The sequence below is a fragment of the Pogonomyrmex barbatus genome, unplaced genomic scaffold (genome assembly GCF_055798465.1).
Source record: "Pogonomyrmex barbatus isolate J1 unplaced genomic scaffold, ASM5579846v1 scaffold17, whole genome shotgun sequence".
NCBI classification, from domain to species: domain Eukaryota; kingdom Metazoa; phylum Arthropoda; class Insecta; order Hymenoptera; family Formicidae; genus Pogonomyrmex; species Pogonomyrmex barbatus.
Window position 1 is genome coordinate 3,681,435 of NW_028297113.1, and position 23,412 is coordinate 3,704,846.

The window sequence follows — 23,412 nt, forward strand, 5'->3', positions numbered from 1 at the left end:
CAAGTAAAATATTTTATTAAATATTCATCAAATTAATGGATATTAGAATACTAGATGTACGTTTAACATTGATTTTTCTGATATTAATATTAATAGATAAATTTTAACATATTAATATTAATAGATAAATAAATAAATTCTGATATTAATATTTTATTCTATACCTGCTATCGGCAAATGTTTCGAAACGGTTGCTCGGCTTTCTCGCTTCGGTCTTTGATGTCACTAGCTCCGTTGCTAGCGTTTTAACCTCATTTTCGAACCGGTAGAAATATTATTGCTTGAAAGAGGTACATCAAAGAACGATTTGGGACAAGCGTGGTACGTGTCCGGACGCGTCATTCGAAGTGTTTGAAAGGAAATTGTTATAAAAGCGAGAGCAATTCGAACAATAATCCGTTCACGATGGTGAAGCTAACGCCGGAACTGATAGAGCAGTCGATGCAATACATCAATCCTGTGCGGGATCGCGAATTGGATCTTCGAGGTTTGTGAGAAATCGTTCATAAAATTTGACTCTATATATCCCGTATGTTCCATTAATTTTCATCAAATCTCATTGTTGTAGGATATAAAATACCCACCATTGAGAATCTGGGCGCGACTTTGGTAGGTGCACGTTTCGTCAAGAGGAAAACATCTATGCTTCTAGTCTATATGTGACTCTAAAAATACCAAACGGTCATTTTTTATTGTCTTTTTGAAATTAATATTCTTTTTTCTTATAGAGGATAGAAATTTAGAATTTCCTGACTTTAATATTCTATTCAGAATAAAAAGAACAATTGATAAAAAGTTTAAAGACTTCAAAATCATATCTTTAATATGAGAGAAAAATTATTAATTTAAAAAATAGAAATGATTAGAAATGATGGTTTGGTGTTTCTAATATTACATAAAGTCTACAGCTAATTATACTACATCGTATTATATTATTTTTTATATAGGATCAATTTGACACGATAGATTTTTCGGATAATGACATACGTAAGCTGGATGGTTTTCCGCTCTTGAAAAGAATAAAGACTCTATTCTTCAATAACAATCGAATTGTCAGAATCGGCGAAGGTTTAGAATCCTGTATACCAAACTTGCAAACTCTGATGTTAACTGGCAACATGATACAAGAACTGGGTGATTTGGAGCCTCTGATACCATTGAAGAATCTTACGAACTTATGCCTACTCCAAAACCCAGTATCCGCTAAACCACAGTATAGGCAGTACGTCGTCTACAGATTTCCACAGCTTAGACTGCTTGATTTTCGGAAAATTAAACAGGCTGAACGTGAAGCAGCGACAGAATACTTCAGAAGCAAACGTGGCAAAGAAATGGCGCGCGAAATAGCTAAAAAGGTGAAGGCACAGACGTCTGGTACATCTGTGGACAAGCCTCTGACTACTCCCGAAGAACGTAATAAAATTCGAGAGGCCATTACAAATGCATCCTCTTTGGAAGAAGTACAGAGGCTTAGTAAACTGCTACAAGCTGGTCATATACCTGGCGAGGAACGATTGCAGAATGGTACGTATGCTTTCTGCACATATGTATAATATTTTCCATTTGTAAAAAATCAATGTTATGAAATTGCTTCAATAATGGCAACAAACATGTTGTTTCATTATTAGTTAAGAATTGGATTTATATTATTCTCATTTTAAACTGTGCCAATAATGATATTAATTGCTATAAAATAGTGTTACACTTTTGTACTTGCTTTGTTTTGATAGCTACTATTTGCATAAGTAAAAAGTATTCGCCAAGTATTAGGCTGTTTTTAAATTTTTTATCAGATTCTATGGGATGTAGAAATGAAAACAATTATTAATATGAATTTTATTATATAATGAATATGTTTATCATTCTAGGTAGCGGAGCTGCAGAACCTATGGAAGAGGATGATGATTAAGTTTTAATTTAAATCCATAACAAAACTTCTTATTGTAAGTATACAGCTTAATGGAATAGGAGTGATAATATAGATTGGGCTGATAAGAAGTTGTATACTACACAGAAATGATCTTTAGACTAAGGTTTACTCTAATCAGATATTACTTTTTTGTAAAATAAAATGATACTATGAGACTTGCCTTGAAGCGATTTTTGTAATTATTCCTCATTATTACATGAACATTATTTTAATATCTCAATATGTTTATTTCAGCAAAAAAATAAAAGATTTCCTCAAAGAATTTGTCTTGTCACTGAATCTTCCCTTATATCTGTTCTCTGCCTATATTGATCAATTTATCAATGAAAAATTAAAAATTTTCAGCTACACTTTAGCGAGAATAAAATGATCATGTACTTGCAAGATTTTGTGAAAGATTTCTATGTAGCTTATGGTTTATAATTTAAAAAAGAAAATATATATTTTCAATTATCGATTAACTTAATAAATTTCGCATAGACATTTATTCGAAGTAAAGATGTGATGAGTGCAATTTAACTTTGTACGGTGCATAATGTTACATAAGTTGGATCAGTAGATGAGCAGATGTCAGCGCGATAGGACGGTGCTCCGTGTTCTTTCAGCTACTTGTCCCACTGGATAAGATTTGAAAAAAATAATGGGTAATTACATCGCCTACTACATAACGCATCCCGACACGATGCCTGAACCTGATGGTAAACCGACGTTCGATCCGATGTTCGGATTTCCAAACGGTCGAAAACCCAGAGGTAAGTATTCGAATCTAACCTCGTTCGCGTTTCGATCACACAATATTTTGTTATTATTGACCGAATTTGGAGCTTGAGCTTTATTGTTTGAACGCGAAACATATGCTACCACGGAGTTTTACTGTCAATCATCATTTCGGATCAATCAGATCTCGTTGATTTTTTGCTAACAGACATAATCATGGGATTACTGATGATTATATTATCTATTTAATTGCATATTATCATTACGCTGTAGGCAGTTCTCTGTTACAGTTTGTTTTCACAATTAGACAGTCAAATTTGAGAGTAGATTTAATAAAATGTTTGATACAAATTTGATTAAAAGAAATTCTAACAGAGATTTAATAGAATACAATAGTAGATTCTTATAGAAACTGAATAGAATCAGCTGCTGATAATCTGTTGTTAGATTATATTGACATGCTCTGCTGGCAGAAGATATGTAGATATAATTAAGACTATATTGGCTGTACAAAATAAATGAAATAAATGAATAAATGAAAAGTTATCGTAATTAAAGAAGAGAATATATTTCTTATGTTTGCATTATTTAGAATATTAAATAAATAAATTTGGATTATGAAGAAGTTGAAATATAAACAAAATTTGATTTTCACTATATTTTTTTATTAAAAAAAATGTTTTTAATTGGTATGTTTTTTGACAAAATAATTAGATGACAAAATTTATGAATATTCTCTGCAATTAATTGTAAAAGACAAAAAGAAGTAATAATTTATAGGAAAATTTTGAATTACTATAGGCATGGAATAAAATAATCATTTTTATTCTTATTAAATGATTTATGTTATTATGAAGAGTATATTAATAATTCTAATGGTGTTATTTTTTTATGTGGTTGTAATAACATTTAATTATTCCAGATTGTTTTGATTAATTATTTTTTTATATGTGTTTTATTGTTAAGCATAATGTGGAAGATTTTGGAAGATTAGAACATGTTGCGTTTTTCATTATTTAAAAATTTGTTGGATAATATTTATGATTTAAATTTTATAAGTTTTATGTTCGATTGGATATCAGGATATATCTGTCATGTTCAAATTTTGCTTAGCATGTTGGATTTACAGAGATGAAGATATCGGAAGAGGATATGATAGCTTTGAAGGTCCCTCTGGACAAGCGTGATTATTGTGCTCATAAATATTTGGAATTACATGAGTGTAAAAGACGTCATTATCCTTTCATGTTGAAGTGTGCACACGAAAGACACGAGTACAATGCATGCCACTTTGAAGAGTAGGTATCTCATATTGTGTAAAACAAATGTCATAAATAAATCTTTAAAGTACTTTAATAAGAATATTATGTTTGTTACAGTTATACTCTAAGATTGAAGGAATATGAAAGAGAACGTCGTCTCCTTGAAAGACAAAAGAGGATAGCAGCAAGACAGGCTCAAGAACAAGCGACAGCGTGAAAATTTATAGAATTTCAATAAATTTGATTTAAATTTTGTCGTCGGTAACTTAGATGCATATATAAAGATGGAACTCTGTCCCGCTATTGTAAATAAGCTATATCAATAAAATGTATTTAACAATAAATTTTCTATTTTATAAAATGATAGATAAACGCAGTAATAATTCTTGATAATTTGCGCTTTAGATTAATAGAAAATGTCAAAATCTAACTGTTAGAAACCATTTCGGATTCTATTTAGAGAAATATATAAATATATGTATGTCATATATATGACACTATAGTTAATAATGTATTTGTCTATAAGCAAATATCAATTTTACATGAAGAAAACAAATTTTGCGAAGTCATCTTTTATGTGTCCAATGGACGTTTTATGTCCGATTCCACCAATATAAATTTACTTTAATCTCGATTTAATCTTGCTCTTCATCTTTCTTTAAATCTTAGAACTAGAAAAAGAATGAAGAGTAAGTTGAACCGAGATTAAAATTAATCTACTAGTTGGTGGAACGTATCCGGCATTAATGTTTCACACTGGACGACGTGATTAACTTAACGGGCGCAGATCTAAAATGGTTATGGTTTACTATTGTAATATATTTTAATCAATATTTTATTCGTCGTTTACAAAATGGGAGATACACAATATGTACAAGACGGTGCACGCGACCGGCGTACGCGAGAGCCGTAACCCTAAGATTGGAGGTAAGATTAGCGTCTCTCGCGCCGAGAGACTTAATAACTTATCGCCCTATCGTACAACTTTGAACCTCGAGAGTCTCGTCGCGGCCGCACCTCGGCCGTCGTCCAGCATTGCGTCCGCGGCGTTCGCGGTACCGCTTCGTGCGCTCGCGCGCTCCTCATGGCTGCGCAGCTTCATCGAGGGAATCGATAAAACGGGAAGCGCCGTACGGACGTGCAACTCCGCGGGTCCTCTCCGACGGCGTCGGACCGTGCGTCCGCGCCGGTTCTATCGCCTTCTCCGTGACATTTCGTCATCTCACGTTTCGCTATATAATCCCGTGGAAGTAGAATAAGTGGTGAAACGTCAGCGTGATCTCGCGAGATAATTCTCTCTCTCTCTCTCTCTCTCTCTCTCTTTCTCTCTCTCTCTCTCTCTCTCTCTCTCTCTCTCTCCGTTAAATCAAATTAAATAAATATATACTTCTATACATGTTTATCGCCTCTGTGTCTCACGGAATGGTGAGTCCGACAAGACGAATTGAAGCAATAAAATATGATATACTCGAGTAATTTAAGGTTCCTCCGTATCTATTATCTTGACTTGTGCACAATCTTCGTCTATTGTAAGCTTCGTTTATTTGTAATAATTTTTCAATAAGTAGACAAGATTTTTCAGGAAGGTGAGATTTATGTCATGCGTTTATGATATGAATATGTGAAAATATTCGCATATTTCTAACTCCCTCGAAATTTATCGGTAGTTTGTCGTAATCTGTACCGCATTGCGGTATACCCGAGAGTCTCTTTGGTGAGAGTATAAATTTTTAGATTGCTTCATTTCTCAAAGCGAAAAACTGCGACAGTATTTTTCGGTTGTGCTTTAACATAAAACAAAAAGATAAATTTATTTTTGTTTGATTATTAAATAACTGGCTTCAAAATTATTTCCAAATTATAACATCGTGCACATGTGAAGTTTTAAAATTTTTATTTTAATTCCACATTTGTATTTTTAATATCCACATTGAAAAATCTCGCGTATATCAAATGTACAATTTTCAAGATTGAGATTTTAGTCTAAGACGGCAGAATATCTTTTTAAAACGCAATCAATATAATTTTTGTTTAAGTTACACCCATCGTATTATTGCTTCAATTCGTCCTTGCATTCTTCTTCGCGTTTATCGCAATCTTACATTCCATCCTCAAAAAAAGAGAAAGTTGCATTTATTATTTATCTGAATTAACATATTTTTCACGACGTTTCTTAAGCTCCTAAAGAATAATCTTAATTGAAAGATCGGTTAAAACGTACAGACAATATTTATTAACATCGTTGAAGTCAATCCAAGGTGCGCGCGAGACCTGAGATATATCCTATGGAAGAAGACACGCCCGGGGGAGGATATAAAGAATAAGAAAATCCTCTTTTTTTATGGAAGCAACCTCTCTGCTCTAAACCAGTGAAATATTTGAATTCGCCTCGTCTATCCAAAAGACGCTTTAACGCGACGTTTATGTATCGGAAGCTAATACAATTTATCTCTGCAAAATCGATCAAACAATTGCATTTGATTGCTGCCTGACGTAAAGGGATTTCTAATAGATAATTTTTATACAATTTTCATTGTATCGTCTTACCAAACGGATAAGAGTTGATATTAACCTATTGATCGAACTGAACTTTTATTTATCACTTTTCCTCAATTTTTTTTTTTGGCTTTTTATATATAATTTATTAATTATATATAATTGTTATAAATTTTTTATATCTAATTATTTATAAATTATTTATAAGAATAATAAATTATACATCGCACATTATTTTCGCCGTGTTGTATTTCTCCTTTTATGCGATTCTTTTAATAATTTCGTCATTTTCAGTATATATTAGAAATTTCGATATTTCCAAAGTGTATTCTTTTATGTATTTACTCTCTTGTATTTTGTATTTGCACCTCTGTTGATTATATTATTTTTCAATGAATTTCTCATTCGTCTGTCGATACATTAACGGGCGTAAGAATTTTCGAAGTCGATCATCACCAGTGCAAAAGGGAGCTACATTTCGACGTGGAATGTGTGTATGTGTGTGTGTGTGTGTGTGTCTTAACATGTTTCGTTCGTTCTCATTCAGAACGAAGATTTTCCCTTTCATATGTCCCTCGTGTGCCCTATTCAGCCTTGAGTTCCTTCGCGGACTTTCCTCTGCGGTAAGCGGACCTGTAGAAGTCGGAGAAGAGCACGAAGAAGATCGTCGAGTGAAGTAGAAGAAGAGCCGCCACCAGTTTCGGATAGCCGCAATCGAAGATGAGGGCCTGCGCGCTATGCACGAACACCACGAAGAACTGCACCTGAAAATCGATTCGACAATTCAGCAGCATTTAACAGCACGACTATTGGACGACTATTTATCTATGAGCAGTCTGGGTGAGTAAAGTGAACAGTTAAGTCGACAGTTAAAAATGTTAGATCTACAAGAGAGTACAAAAATTCAGGACTCAAACATGTACATTCAGGACTCGACAATCGACAAAGTCCATCAATAACGGCTCCGAAATGAGCCAACTCAACTCCGTATTATTTCTCTTTTTTAATCGTAAAATATCATAACGGCCGACCTGTATTTTGCGCCGCGCGCATTATCTCGATTCGTGCACACTCGTGCATTGCGTATTATTCAGTTGACTCGAACAACTCCGTATTGCAACCGAATTCATTAAGCGATTCGAAGAAAGTACGCAATGCAGTATGTAGCAATAACTGTCCATATATCTAATATCCCAGCGCCTATCGTTTCTCTCTTAATGTACGCCGACCGAGAAGCCAGTCCGTGAAATAAGACAATATTGGTAGCGTGTGAGCCTGTCCTCTGCACAATTTCTGTACAACATTACAACCGATATTTTCCTCGTTTAAATTACATTTAAGGATCGGCACGACGTGTGGAAGAAAAGTAATTTCCATTCGATGGGAGATGAGTCGTCACGCGTAAATGCCAGCCGTTGGCCGACTCATAGAAGGTACGATGGCCGAGTTTCCGGCGCGCGGACAGTTAAATTCACCGTGAATTCGTCGATAAAAAATCACGTTACTTTGTTATTGATTCTTTCAGCATCGTATTCTACTCCTACCTACCCCAATCCTGTTTTTACTCGAGCCGCATAAAACGGGATTGGGTGAACGAACGACTTGGCGTCTAAGCACGCGAGAGATTATTCCAAATGTCTTGCAGATATTATTAAGTAAGAATTGTTCAATTAAATTTTCGATAACGCGTCGTCAAATTTACGAGCGAGCCGATGTAGCTATTTTTACCTCTTTTGCGGTTAGCGAGTTTATTATGATTTAAAATTAGAATCTTTCAAATTGTAAACAATTTGTCACAGTCATTTACCTTACTCTTAAATGTCAGACATCTTATTATTGAAAGAAACGGAGGAGAATTATTATTTTATTTTTTTGTTGCAATAATTTCATGTTTCGTTAAATCAATATCCATGAAATCGCTCGATTGATTTGAATAATTGAAACATTTATATCATTTTCACTTATTTTCTACAATTTGTATATGTCGTGTTAATTTACCGCGCGGTTTATGCATTGCAACGAATACATGGAATTTCCACACGTGAAGTGAGTAATTTAGTAGAATTATTTTATTTTCACTTAAATGCCAAACATCTCTTGTACCTTGATTTTCGAAGCTGTAGAAATATTTTTTTGTTAATGTATGTCCGATCGAATTTCTCCTTCGCGGGATAAATTGATTTTAACTAACTTAAGAGTTCTAAGCAAATTTCATAGAAAAGTGATCGAACCAATGTATTCATTTGAGTCTATCGTTTCTTTTTTAAATCTTTGATTTGATTTTGTAAAACTATATTAAATTGAATGAAAACTATAAGTTTACGATCCATTTAAACAATCACGCATTTCTGTTAAGATCCTTGCGCGTATGGTCGATGTAGCAACCGCGATACGTTGAAAGATTAAACCGCCGCGTATCTACAAAGTCTCTCGTTCGATTCAAGGCGATTTCGTCATCGACAAAACTTTTTTTCCAAGCTGTCGCTTGTATCCCTATCTATCCGTTCTCGTCTTGCGAGGGGGGACCCCTCGAGGGAATGCGTCACAAGCGTACAAAAGCGAGTCGCGGGTACGCCTGTACGTCGGCCGGACGTATGCGCCAGCGTGTAGCGAAGACGATGGTCTTGCGAGATAAACTGGGATAGGTTGAAGCATATAGGTAAGGCTTCGTAGGTATGTGGCCGGTTCGTAGTGACGCCGGTTGCAGCGACGACGATGACGACGAGAACGACAACGGCGGCAGCGGCAGCGGCGACGGCGGCGGCAGCGGCAGCGGCAGCGGCAGCGGCAGTGGCGGCGGCGGCGGCGGTGACGATGATGATGATGATGATGGTGTCGGTGGTGGTGATGGTGGTCGCGATGATAGCGATGGTGGTGGTACACAAGTGCCGTATGGCATATCGGAATGCCAAATTGTTGCGCCACTGCCAACGTGGTTGGCCGAGTTCGGCGGCCGGCTAAAGCGAGGTCTAGTCGAGTCGAATTGCCCAACGTGCGTTGTACTTTTCACTTTCCCTCACCCCTACCCGTGCGCATGGCATGAAATTTTGCCTAGGTAGAGACCGGGATTGACCGATCTAACAAACACCAATGGCCGATGGCCCAGAATCCGCGAACGATCGCGAGTTCACTCGCGCAACGTATCCGGGCCGACCGTCGGGTCGACAATTTTTTCCGAGCGTGCCCTTTTTCCAGTAATTTTCCAAGGAAGTCGATTTTAGGCGGATATCCAGATCGGAGATCTGGTATTCCGCGTTTCATCGATGACGAGAATGAGCCTTGCAATCTTATGATCGGTATCTTGCGGCGCGAGGATTGCGAGACATTTTCCGCTATTATCGCAGGTTCAATTCGAAGGTTTTTGGTTAGTTCAGTAAGAGCATCGAATGTGTGATACGTTCAATACCAATTCTGGATCATTGTTTAAATAAATTTGTTTAAATAAATCTTACATTTTTCATCGGAAAAATGGCACATATCATGAGAATTTTTAGCATTCGTTTAAAGTTTAAGTAATTGTCAACTTGTTGTTTGCTCTACATTTTATTGTCATAATGAATAATAATACGTGAATAATGTCAAGATATATATTTTTTTTATAAACATAGGAAAATTTTAATCTTTACTATAAAAATTTTTATTTAAGTGAAAAAGATGTATGACAAAATTTAGAAAGGTCAATCGTTTAGTTATAAATTATTCATATCCTTTTATTTAATTGAAATAAAATAATATAAAACTGTAATTAATTGAATAAAATATTTTTTATAATTAGTTATAATTGTTAAATATTTTAATTTTTGTTTGACAATTGTCTGAATAAAAGCATAAATTTTTATAGCTATTCAGAATTTGTGATCTCACCCTATGCATCTCAGTTCTCGGACTTGTATCTTGTAATATGACGTGAAATATTTCATTTCAATTCATTTCAATTTCGACTAATAATAGAGAAGTTATATTAATTGGATAATAAAATTATGTTAACATTAATCATGTTATATTTGAAAAAAATAAGTTTATATATCTAGAAATTTAACATTTAATATATAAATTTGAATGTTAAAAAAAATCTTCTATATAATTCATTTCTTAAAGAATATTTCAGAAAATATTTCCTTAACATCTTAATCGATATAATCAATACAGCGTAAAATTTTTTTCTTTATTTTAATAGAATACAGAATATGATAAAGTGATTTCAGTTGTTTCATTCCTCTTCATGCGCTATAATCAGGATATAATACTTTTTATACGTGAGAGTAAACAACATTTAAAGGCTAGAAATATGAAACATATATTACCCTCGCGCAATTTGTTTCAAGCCCACGCAACGTGTTTCGTTACAAGTTTCATGTATGCCACTTTGTGGATTACGAAGTTCGAGGCAGTAATCATTGCAGATTTTCCCATTAATTTAAAACGTACGATTGATTTAAAGTCATCGCAGCAACCTGCGGCGAGACCTGTTTCAGATTCGAAACTGCAATCTACAAAGTGGCACACACAAGAAAAATCCGCAACAAAATACTATACCGCGGTCTTCAAAACGAGGATCTTTTTAATTATCGAAATTTTTCTTCTCTCTTTTTCTTTAAATACCATACCATATAAGACTATTTGCATCATCGTAAGTGATAATCAATGCTCGATTTTCATCCCGAGAGGGCCTGAGAGCGTTGTTATTGCTAAAAAACGAAGATGTGTGTACGCTGCATCGTAAAGTGGATTCGTAGGAGAAAAGCAAACACGCACTACGCGCCTCGGCGGACAATTAACATATTTCACGTATTACCGATATGCACCCTTTAAATCTTTCGAGCACACTCACTGGGTCAGTAGTGCCTATCCATTTACTTTCAACGACGCGGGCGTTATTATCGGCTCGGCGCGAAACCCGACGCGTTGTGCAAGAAGAAGCCGTATCGCGGCTCGGTTTTGATCCGTTCACGGAAAAAAAATCGCTCGCGCCGGCTGCCGCGCGCTCGCGATTCGGAACATTGGATCACGTGTTGCACTTTTGCGGTACACTCGCCCGGTATTCTCGTGTACGAAAACCGGAGTGTTGTACGAATCGACATCGGGCCGAGCCGTAAATTATACACCGCGTAACCGGGAGGATCATTAAAAATTTTGCTTTCCCGGAAGACAGTGATTTTTTTTTTTTTTTTTTTTTTTTTTTCAGATTCCTTTACGATCGAGCGTATAATTCATCTTGAGTGATGTGAGCCTGGGCAGGCTTTTTTTAATTTCGTGAATTTCTATGTTAAATCATGCTTAAAATTGTATAATTATATATATAAAAAGAGATTTGCTCATATTCCCCTTATCTGAGTGTTATACAAATGTTGCGTATATTATCGTTCATTTGATCTTTAATTCTTCTTCTTTTGTTGCGGTAAGAAGAAAGTCGACCGCCGAAAGCCTACTCACCAGTTGCACGGTAGTTAGATGCTTCTTCCACCATAAGTACTTCTGATATTCCGGGCCCATGGCCGCTAACATGTAATACGCATACATGACCACGTGCACCGCGTTGTTTATAAGATTGCCCAGAGTGCCGTGGCCGCCCGCGATAAATTTCACGCAGATCCACGTCTCGAGGGGTGTTAAAGAATGATGATACAAATGCAGGAATGTCACCTGACTGTCCTTCTTGCGTAACACGAAGAATATCTGAAATTTCGATGAGTAACGCCGTTACGACATTTCGTGAGCGCTTGCAATTTCCTGTTACCTAGCTTGGATTTAGATTTCGTTGACCTGATGATTTACATAGAAGGACATCCGCTTCACCTACCGTGACCTATATCAAATAAAATAGACGAAAATAATGCTAATTATGCAAAGTGTTGTAGAACTAGGCATTGAATGCAGAAGCGCTCTTTATTAGAAAAAAATAGTTTCCGTGTCATTCGGAATAAATTGTTTATTAACGATTCAACCTATTCAAAATTTGTTTGTCGCTTTTATCTAATTCTATGTAATTTATTTACTTGCTCCAATTTATTAAATATTCTCGTAATAAGCTTTAAGATAAGAAGAAACAATGGATACGCTCTATTGAGCGTTTAATTTGAAAGCGATACGCGGCAGGAGCAGGTGATATTTTACTGTCGCGTTAATTGCCGGCGATGCGAAGCTCGCGAGCTGTATCTCCTCGAAAATATCTATGCTCATTAACGAAGCGCGATGATTTTCGTCATCCAAGTACGATAGAAGCGATAGCGGCAACATACGCCGAAATTGAGCAACGAATGATGAAAAAGTCCGTTTCGCGATGATTCCTACGTTCGGCTGAATTTCGCACACGCGCTGTCGAAAGTCTGCTTAAGCGCTTTCTCTCCATCTCTCTCTCTCTCTCTCTCTCTCTCTCTCTCTCTCCCCTTCGCCCTCGACCGGGTAGCCAAACACCCGCTTTGCGGATTGTCGATTTATTCGGCCAGAATACCTAACAAACGAGTGGCGATCGGTCGATTAAATCTTATCTGCTCCTTTAATCCGCTGGCATGATTGCGTGCTCGACAGCGATTCGGCGAGGCTCGTGTTCACTTGCGCTAATGGAAATGATTGCTTAAGGGTTATTACACCGCGAGAAGGGATACACGAGTATTCGTACATAATTATGCGATTCTCGCGGAATAGCTAGCGGGGAATAGTTTCTTACCTCTCTCTCTCTCTCTCTCTCTCTCTCTCTCTCTCTCTCTCTCTCTCCCCTTCTTTCTTTCTGTGCCTGTTTTTCTCTTTTTACCTTTTGATCTGTTTACCATGCGCACTTACGTACGTGCGTTTAATGAAAATACAGAGCGCATTCACTAGATCGTGGCACGACAAATGAGAGATATGTGATACATTTTTCTTGGTTGAGTGCACGTAGTTTCCGAGGGAAAAGTGACTATGCGCGGCTTAAGAATCGCGAAAGCGCAAGTCAATAATAATTCGAAACATTTTTGCTCATTTTATTTTAACTAGATTTGGCTTAATAAATTTTTATATTTCGCAAGGCTGAAACTGGTTTCGGTGCATTCTTCTCTTTTCGTAGAGATAACATGATATATGACATTCCCTTCGGGGGAATTCCAAAAATGGAACGGAATGTCATTTATAAGTAAATCTCGTTTTTTATATCGCGGAAGACGAAAAATCCGAATTAGCGCAGAGAATAGTTTTGGAATTTTTTACAACGAGCGGGAAAAATTCTGTGTTTTTTATCGAATAAATTTTAATAGCGTATGCATTTTAAAGAGACGAAGCATCCCGATAGTGTAAGTTTCGGAAAGAATCGAAAAACATTTCCAGTCCGACTTACGTTCCATTCATTTCTGCACATTTAGACATGGATTTGATTAATGATACATAAGATGCATTTTTTATGTAATTTTTTGATATTTAATACGTCATTGAATTAAAGATGAACGTTTTAAACTATGAATTTAAATTAATTAAAATTTAAATGTATTCTTAAAAGTGATCGATTCGCGAGTTTTGTATACGACTATCGTCTTTAGGCTGGAACGTGAATTTATGAAAGTGAACCGTACCGTGTCAGCGAATTCCGTGAATTTGCTGATGAAGTACCACCAACAGAGGTTTGCCATCCTCAAAGCGGACGGATTGTGGGAGTAGTCGACCGGTTGACATTTATAGCTGTAATCCAACAGCCATCCGGACATTAAGTGCTGTAAAAGAATGGGAAACACTCGGTTAGACACATCAATTAACTTCAACGGAGTAACTTCGATTCTTGGGCGATCTCGTAGATCATTAAAGATAATCGACTACAAGAAGTCGTTTATTTCAACATTTACAAAAACCGTTTAAACGCTCCAAAGCGAGACAGGCTGATGTAATGTAATTTTGTGTAATATTGGTTTGAACAAATATTTATTTTATTTCGCCACGTTGTGAAAAATAACAATTGTTCTCTGTCGGGACAACATAAACTGAAACTGAAATACGAGGATTAGAAAATTATTACAACATTATTACGCAATGAAGCTAAAATACGAGGATTAAAAAAGTATTACAATCTTGAGGAAGAAGAATAATCCTGTTTAAATAATTTTATTAGAAATGAATTTAATTTAAATATTTTTTTATATTATATTCGATTGTTGTCTATATAATCGCCCTTAGCGTCTTGAATAAATTTGATCATTTTTCATTCTTTTGTTGATTTAATGTTCCCGTTTTTGTTATAAATTCTGATATAAATTTCAAGGCAGCAAGCCTGTCTTGAAAAAACTGTGTTACACATATTACCAATTTTCATTCAGCAAGTGACAGCAAGTATAAATCTGTTTCAGGAGAAACTGTGCGTTTTGAGGCCACGTTCCATTTAACACATCCATCTTGAAAAAAAAGCACAGTAAATCGACACTTTTCTCAATGTTAGTGTCTCTCTTTTCCGCGATGATGATTAATTCTTTCTTATTAATTATATGCTCCGAGCTATAAGCAGCTGATGGTAGAAATCGTGAGTTCTGTTAATTCTACAACTGTTAGAGTTTGATAATAATGTAAGAAATTTCATTGATTTCCTTTTACACAAATATACACACATGCACACACACACACACACACACACACACACACACACACACACACAGATGGAAACTATGCTTATGCTTATTCTTATCTCTCGTTTGGAATTTGCAAGTATAATAAGATCGTACGGCCTGAAAATGTATATGTAAAAAATAATCAGAATGTTCAAATAAAAATTAAAAATTTTTATTTTAAAAATGTGTTGTTTAAATTCCTAATGATTATCGTATGCAATTGTCCACAAATAAGTTAAAAAAGTAGAGCCGAGAATAAATAATAAAAGTCAATGTTAACTGAATTGTGAAAATGAATAGAGCGAATACGTATACATAATATGCATAATTATAGTCACGTGAATTTCACACGATATTTAACTTTAATTGCTTGTACAAATCATTTTTTGATACTTTTTCGTTTGCATTTTCAAATCAGATTTTGAATTAATTTCCATACAATTGTAAGTGGACATTATTATTTTATTTAACATTTTACATCATTTGTGTGACGATATATATAAAATTTTAAAAATATTCGTAGGATATATTTAAGATAAATTTTATATTTTTAAATAAAATTAAATTAAAATAAAATTAAAATAAAATTAAAATAAAATAAAATAAAAAAAAAATTAAATTAAATTAAAAATAAACTTTTTGAATAGATTTGTTATTGCTTTATCGATCATATTTGTTTATCTGTATATTTATCTATATACATATATATATATATATATATATATATGTATATATATATATATATATATATATATATATATGCACACACACATACACACATACATATATATGTCATCTTATTTGCTTCGAACATAAAAAGAAGGATCGTCAGCTTTTATACTTCAAAGTTCAAAACTATCGGATAACTAAACGGGTAGAACTACCTTGGAAAAGCTGTGCCATTTTGTGTATATAAAAAGCTCTCCTGACCGACTCTCTAACAGAAACGGCAGCTATTGCGGTTAGTCACTTCTGCAAAGTGTACTTTCGCGCGGATGCAACCATTCATTATCCATTCCATGGCGCGTGAAAATTCGTTTCTTGTTTGACCTTCCGCATGGAGGATCTTACTTTGTCTTTTCGATCGTGCATCGATCGTGGGAGTGGTGCAAACGAGGCTTGCTACTTTATGGAAAGTCGAAAACAGGATGTCTCACTGACGATTAACGAAACGAGTGTACGAGCGTACGAGTGTATAAATCGATTGAGTAACGATTGAGAGATTTAGCCTGGGAAATACCATATGTGCAATCTTTCTGCATACCTTTCCTCTCTCTCTCCAACGTTTAAGATTACTGGCTCAACAAGTGATACTAAATAAGTAATATATTACATCTTAATGTGCTTAATATAAATTGGAAGTAAATAGTATAGTTAAATAATTGTATTTAATATTTTTTTTATAACACAAATACTTAATAAAAAAGAAAAAAAAAATATATGTCATATATGAAATTTGTTAGAATATTGAAAATTATAAAATAGTAAAACTCTGTAGTTAAAGTTAGTAAGTTTGTTAAATAATAATAACATTATTTATTTAAAAGATTTCAAAACAGCTGATCATTAGTAATGAAGAATAATTCATCGTGACAATAATATTCTAATTAAACATTGGTATTATAGTTCAATTTATGAAGCAAACAACATCGTCTTTTAATAATTTGGCAATGTTTAGAATGTAAGTCATTATATATGAATAAGTTGGATAGTCAGTAGGTCAAGGTTATCGTGAAAAACTAACGGATATTCTCCATCTCTGAAATTACGTGATTCTAAATATTTAGTTGGAAAGTTTTTTATCAATAAAATTTAATCTGCGATTAGTGCGTGAGATTCCTGACATGCAACATCTAATTATTTAAATAAGATTTTATGATAAATCATTTAAAATCGAAGAGAAAAGATAGAAATATTTACCAAAAAAAAAAAACTGAAAATCACAAAATATTACAGTTAATGTTAAAATTTGACGATTTAAGCATTTTGATTAACTGAATATTGCCAGAATTTTTATCAGACGATTTTGTTCATTTGCCCGTCTAAATTATATTTTTTGAAGAATGATTCAATCATTAAATTAATAATTTATAATTTGTTCTGACATTAAATATTTTTTTATTCAAAACAGTTTTTATATTTTTTGACTTTAATTTGTGGAAAATTACACGATTGCTTTTAATAGTAATCGTCTTTTTAGAGATATTGATATTTTGTGAATGTGAAATAAATATGTGCATAATTAAATTTTACCGCTTATCATCTACAGTTATTAATTTAGAATCTATCATTTATAGTAAGCTTAAATTGCTAATTAATTATAATGTAATTAAGGGATGAGTCTAAATGGTTATTATTAATTAAAATTGGGAATTAAATTTAATTTGAAGTGACTGAAAATAATTAATCAACATACGTAAATCTCCACACAATTTGCACTTTTCACACAAATGCGTTTAAGAATATGAAACTTGACAGTTTAAGCAACAAAGTTTAATTATTGCATATTTTTCATTCAGTTGTATATTATTCGCGTAATCGGAAACGCGTGAAAAATTAAAACTTTATTCGATTACCCAATATGTTTGTATCGATCTACTTACTGAGCTATGTCTGTAAGTTTTCTCAGTATGATTGATGTTTGCGTCATTTTTGGATTTTTAACGAGACATGATTTGCATAATCATAAAAGTGGAGAACGAGATCGTATAAGAGCTTGTCTTATCTGTTTACATGAAAAAACAAATGCTAAGGTAGATTTAAAGCTTAATGAAGAGCTTATGGGAATTACATCCTACCTAGTAACACGTGATAACTAAATGCATCGATTTCACGCAGTGTAATCGGTGAAGTTCTAGGCCGAAGTCTCTTCCTCGATCTTTGTCAATGATTACGATTCTATTTATCATATCTCCTTTCACCGTCACACTTTGTTAGCCGTATCGATCTCGCGCACAAGGACCGTTCGTGGCTGCTCGCTTCGATAGTTCGTCATCTTCCCTGCGATTAGCGATCATTGTCGATCGCGAGTACGTACCATACCGACGGCATATTTACATCGTGACCTATATAACGAGTATGTTATCTGACCGGCTTCCAACTGCCAGCCGAGATCCTTAGATCCCGGCGGATCGTCGGCGTTCGTGAACTTTGCACGTCATGTACGCTATAACGAGAGCCTAATGATGACTATAAGGAAAACGCGAAAGTCAAGGGTGACATGGAAGGTCGTGCCGAGGCTCTCCGTCTCTTTCTTTTACATACAACACACGCTCCCATTCTCTTCCTTTCTCTCCTTATTCTTTCCATTCCTCTCCGCGAGCACGTTTCCCCGCCCAAGAATTGCATGATTCCGCAAATTACAGGATTTCTAGCTCGAGCGCCTCTTCGCCGAGGCATCTACTTTCCTGATTCATCCAATTATCATTCCGTACTTGTTTACTTAATGGTTATATCTCCCTCAATTTTACTTTTATGTCAAATTAAATAAGATAATCTTTTTTATTTAATCTAACATCTTATTAACAAAATTAACAAAATATTTTCAAGTAATATTTTTGTTTTTTTTTAGTTATAAAAAAATTTGTAATTTTATAAATTTGATGAGAAGACGGAAGCCAGTGTTACTTTTTTGAAATAATAATTAAGTAACAATTAAAAATTTAAAATTTTTACCTCATATAGCGCCCCTAAAGATGGAAGTCTTATCTTGAAAATAAATGATAATTAAAAATTTTAAATCTTTACCTCGTATAGCATCCCTAATGAGAAGACGACCTGAAACGCGTTGTATGCCACCAGGATTCTTCTAAGTTTATACGGTTTTCTGTTGGCCATCATACGCGGGCCGAATATAACAACGCCGTACAAATAAAGAAGTACGATAAGAATAGTCGGTACAGGTGAATCCATCAGCGGCCAGTCGCTGACACGTGGATCAGAAACTGTCGTAAGAATCTCCGTGTATTGATCCAAGGCCATTTTGACCAGGCCCTGGGCACCTACGAAGGTCCTATTCGAGTCCGTTATTTCGATCCTCAACTCCGGCTCTCTCTCCGCCACCAATTCCGCTGCCGCAGACGCCATTTCTAAAAAAAAATAAATTAGTGTTGTAAAAAATATTTAACTTTAATCAGATCATAAATTTAAAAACTTTGCCAGTAAAATATTAAAAAAAAAAAAAAAAATAAAAGATCTTATATCGCTGTGTTAAATTTAAAATATTTTTGTACACGGGAAATAGATAATACATGTAAAATATTTATTTAGCAAATTGATTGACAGGAGAGGATTTCTTATAATAATGAAGGGACATATATGCATATGCATTTTTTAAATATTTTTCTGAATATTTACACGAATTATAAAAGTCAGTCTTTAGACTGTTTTTTTTTTTAATATACTTTTCAGTGTTATTAATGTATGTAAGCGAGAATTGCCGTTATACCGTTTTTAATTTGAGAACGGACTGACGCATAGCACTTTTCATTTTGCAGCGAAAGTGTTAATGCCCTAGTAAAATCTCAGAGAATTTCCATAGCCTTGCATATCAAGGCAAGTGCCCAATCCAGTGTCTAATTCAGTTTATTGTCGGATATATTCCTGACGGTCTGTATTTTGTGTAGGTTGTTTAATTGGACACCAGTTTGAAGTCCAGTTCACTACAAATTAATTTCTTGTACGGATTGTGTAAGCATTCATAAGCATGTATTTCCCGAGTGTTTACAGTTTAAGCTCGGGGAAATAGTTACGATATTTGTGATATCGCGTGTACATTATTATTTTTAATAAAATAAAAAATATATATTATGTCAAACATATCGTCAGAGGGAAATCAAATAAATCTTCTTTGACACGGAATTCTTTTTAAAGAATTAACAGACTTCTTTTACAGACTCATCCTTCACCGTATTCTTCTTCCTCGGCTTACATATGTACAGACCCGTGCATCGAGAGTTACAACGGTTTTGCAATCGGACGAGATTTCCCGGATAACTCTTTCCGCTCACGTTTACGCATGCGATTACATATCCTACGTGTCCTACGTATCCTAATCGTCGATCAAAGAGAACTTAACTTTAACGTGGAAACGCAATGGGTCAGGAAGTTCGTCGTAAATGTCGTTTGAGAGTCGGCATTATCGCGAAGTCATCTCGTCGTCCGTACCGCGCTTTCGCTGCAACTTTACGCACGGATGTGAACCAGTCTCCTCTTTCCACCGCTTGTTGTCCTTCTCCTTCCATTCTCTCTCCACATTTTCCTCTTTCACCTCGTTTTTTTATACGGATAATAAATCATTGTCCTCCTCTTTCGAGCGGGCAATGATTCGCAAATACAACGTCACCGAACGCGATGTGTAAAATTAAAGCATCATGGATGTAGCTTTCGCTTAACCTTTGTATTCTTGAGACATAACCACTCGTTTACAGACAATTTTTTTTATATGAAATGTTAAAAATTCGAAAAAATTCATAGTATAATCTAACAAATTGCAATCTAGGTCTAATTTAAAATTTGATTTATTTAATATGAAATTTGCTTAATATGATATTGCATTTCACAAAAAAAGCAACAATGAACAAACTCAAAAATGACGAATAAATGATAATAAATAAATTGATAAAGTCATAAATCAATAAATGTATCGATAATTGTAGACACATATCAAATAAATTGATTTTATATAAAATATATATAGCACATATTAATAAATTTCAAGATATAATGTACACGCGTCATGCATTGATCAGGTAATAAACATGCGTCGTTGCATTGAAGCGAATCGAACAGATGTGATTCTCTTCTGTGCTAAATTGCAAGCATCATCGTTATCCGGCAATGAAAGATAATGATGACGCGTGCGATTTAGCGCAGAACTAACCGACGCTGATTTCTAACGATTTCTCGACAGATTCTCAAGATTGAAGCCGAACGATACGATTTTAATGCTCGACACAGACTAATAGGTGTCAATGGATTAACTCTTTAATTTCAGCATTCAACGCGCGCACCATATTTTCCAATTATATATTGCGCTCCACAAATTGCTACCATGTTTTAATATCTATCTATTTCGAAGTAGATCATGAAGTGACAAATCGGATCGTATGTTAGAAAATAAAATTGACGAAATAAAAAAAAAATCAATCTAGAATTAATTCTATAATCGGCAATCGATATTTTTGTTATTCATACATTTTAGTATGTATCATGTAATATGTTACATGTAACATTTACATGTGATATAAAAATTTTAACAACGTTATTATTAACAAAATAGAAAATAACAAGTAATGGATGAATCATGAAGCAAAATCAAACGTAAAAAATATGTAATTTACATATGTTTGTTTACACACATTTGTATAGACAGGCGTGATTTCTTCTTGCTTTGCATATTTGAATTAAATTAATTTCTTTTTTGCATACGTTAATTTACTTTCGCCCATTTTCACACATCTTCTAAGGGAAAACAGCCATTAATTGCGTATAATCGAGATCGTTTATATTTGTTATCGTTCGGAAGCAAAAGTGAGACGAGAAGAGAGTTAACAGTTGAAATAAGCTACGATGTCCGATGGCTCATCAGGGATTAGCGAGTTTTGCTGCGTACACACGTAATCTACTCGTAAACATTTGATCTTCTTCGATAAGCTCCTCGCGTAATCGCGGGACAGTCGTGATGTGAAAATGATAATTTGATATTGCCCCTCGACTGTGTTTTGCATCTTTCTCTCTCTCTCTCTCTCTCTCCCTCCGTCACGTCGTAACACACTTGTAAAGATTTAAAGCTTGTCCAAAGCTATTACTATCGTGACTTTTGTACTCGCCGGTGGCGACTTAAATTAGCGAATTAAATTCATGAATGACACTTTCCCGCCGTTTCCATCTCTCGTCACGAGAAAGAAATCAATTTCGTAATCTTACGTACCACGCCGTACGCATTATGCCGTACCACGTCATTAGATTGCGATTTTTCGTGGGCCCGACCATGTTCGGCGATTATTAGCGATGAGTCGCGCAAACTTTCGCGCGTAACAATTCGCCCGCCTCGCCGCGCCGCGGCGGAGACAGTCCTCGTCCTCGTAAAAAGTCGCAATCGCCTAAATCGTTTTCCTCCCAGCCGAGTTTCTCTTCCGCGCCCGATTCCATTCCACGTAACCACCCCCCGGGGAGTTTTCTCAGTGATTTTTTTTTTTTTCACCGTCACGCCGGGCGACGCCGCGCCGGCTCATCGCGATGCGGAGACATCTCGCGCGAACATCTTTACAATTTGTAACACTCGATTGCTCATGATTTCCGTATTTCGTGATGTAATTGTGACATCTTGATGAGACACGTATTATCATTTTTATCATGAAAGTTTCGAGAATTACGAGTTTGTAAGGAGAGAGAAAGGGGAGGCTCAACGGTATCTGTACGATTTCTAACGCAAGATTACACGTGATTTTCGTAATCGTGATGCAACTATATAATGCCTTCCTGCTATTAGAACATGTCACACGTAATATTTATCGGAGCTCATCGAATTGCTAATTAAAGTCCTGACAAATCAAGCTCCAAAGTAGAAACTCAAAGAGAGATCTTTCTCGCGAGAGCTTTACGATTAGGTCTCTTTTCACGACGTCTCTTAGACCTCTTTCGTTGTCTCGACTGAGACTAGTCTCGATCGAATTATTTAAAAATCCCTGACATAATTCAACAGGGCAGGCTATCATTTTAACATCCTTTCTCGGATAGGGAACCGCACTTAGGCGTAATCACAGTAAATTATAGGGATAACGCTTATCACAACAGCTACATCGCATCGGATTTATGCATACGGGTATCGAAATACGGCTGCAAATCCCCTTAGACACGGGGGGGGGGAGGGATGAGCAGGCGGCAAGTAGACCAGAAAAATAAACGAGCCGGCGATTTGGTCATCGCCGCGGCCGGCGCGGCCCGGCTGTTTTAAGACCGGCGGAGAGTTCGCAGTTTGCGTAATTGATATTACAGTTCCGCGAAAATTGGAGCAATATGCCGTCCGTAAGGTTGCCCAATGTCGTTGCGCGGCCTTTCGCCTTTTCCATTCGGCCTTTCGTTTTTCTCTTCTTTTTCAACAAACGCCTTTTTCTCCGCGTGCACACGCGCTGCGTATGTGCATCGTCCCGAGACGCGTCGGTTCGTACAATACGCGCGCAATCCGCATTCCGCAACATTCCACGGACCTCGAAATGCTCAACCTTAACACGGCGCGGATTTTGCGTCATTCCGGATGGGCGTTATTAAAACACCAACCTGTCATGCGGACGATGTCAATGTTGTATTAGACCAGAATTACGCAAAAATACGTTGCACCGCGCCGTTTATCGAGAATCTGGGTTAACGATCTAAGTTTCTATAAATATTTCTATGTTGCTTAAGTGAAAGTATCGCGCGTGGATCTTCCGTTAGGAATCGGCTT

General features: G+C 35.5%; 4 protein-coding genes across 8 annotated transcripts in view; 3 read left to right on the plus strand and 1 right to left on the minus strand.

Annotated features, from left to right (window-relative positions):
* The first annotated feature begins 226 nt into the window (after positions 1-226).
* U2A (small nuclear ribonucleoprotein polypeptide A'-like U2A) lies at positions 227-2,192 on the plus strand. Its single transcript, XM_011645176.3, has 4 exons — positions 227-487; positions 569-609; positions 948-1,524; positions 1,869-2,192. The coding sequence occupies exons 1-4, from the start codon at positions 406-408 to the stop codon at positions 1,907-1,909; spliced, it is 741 nt and encodes a 246-aa protein (XP_011643478.1). The 5' UTR covers positions 227-405; the 3' UTR covers positions 1,910-2,192.
* A 269-nt stretch (positions 2,193-2,461) lies between these two features.
* ND-B18 (NADH dehydrogenase (ubiquinone) B18 subunit) lies at positions 2,462-4,253 on the plus strand. The gene is made up of 3 exons (XM_011645175.3): positions 2,462-2,682; positions 3,777-3,945; positions 4,027-4,253. Exons 1-3 carry the CDS (start codon positions 2,571-2,573, stop codon positions 4,124-4,126), a joined length of 381 nt encoding a protein of 126 aa, XP_011643477.2. The 5' UTR covers positions 2,462-2,570; the 3' UTR covers positions 4,127-4,253.
* A 2,304-nt stretch (positions 4,254-6,557) lies between these two features.
* LOC105431152 (very long chain fatty acid elongase AAEL008004) overlaps positions 6,558-23,412 on the minus strand; it is a 65,884-nt gene continuing 49,029 nt past the window's right edge. For all 3 annotated transcript variants that reach the window (XM_025219335.2, XM_011645165.3, XM_089074552.1), the window contains 4 exons: positions 18,714-19,054; positions 13,947-14,084; positions 11,839-12,081; positions 6,558-7,169 (listed from right to left, as the gene is read on the minus strand). In XM_025219335.2, the coding sequence (XP_025075120.1) occupies positions 6,990-7,169; positions 11,839-12,081; positions 13,947-14,084; positions 18,714-19,052 (900 nt within the window). In that variant the 5' untranslated portion in view covers positions 19,053-19,054 and the 3' untranslated portion in view covers positions 6,558-6,989. The remainder of the gene's footprint in view (positions 7,170-11,838; positions 12,082-13,946; positions 14,085-18,713; positions 19,055-23,412) is intronic.
* The window catches only part of sit (stuck in traffic), a 63,115-nt gene continuing 46,805 nt past the window's right edge, over positions 7,103-23,412 (plus strand). For 2 of the 3 annotated variants that reach the window (XM_011645172.3, XM_011645171.3), the window contains exon 1: positions 7,110-7,245. The gene's annotated coding sequence lies outside the window, so the exon portion shown is untranslated. Of the gene's footprint in view, positions 7,246-23,412 lie in introns of all 3 variants that reach the window. The other variant, XM_011645166.3, reaches the window with a different exon arrangement.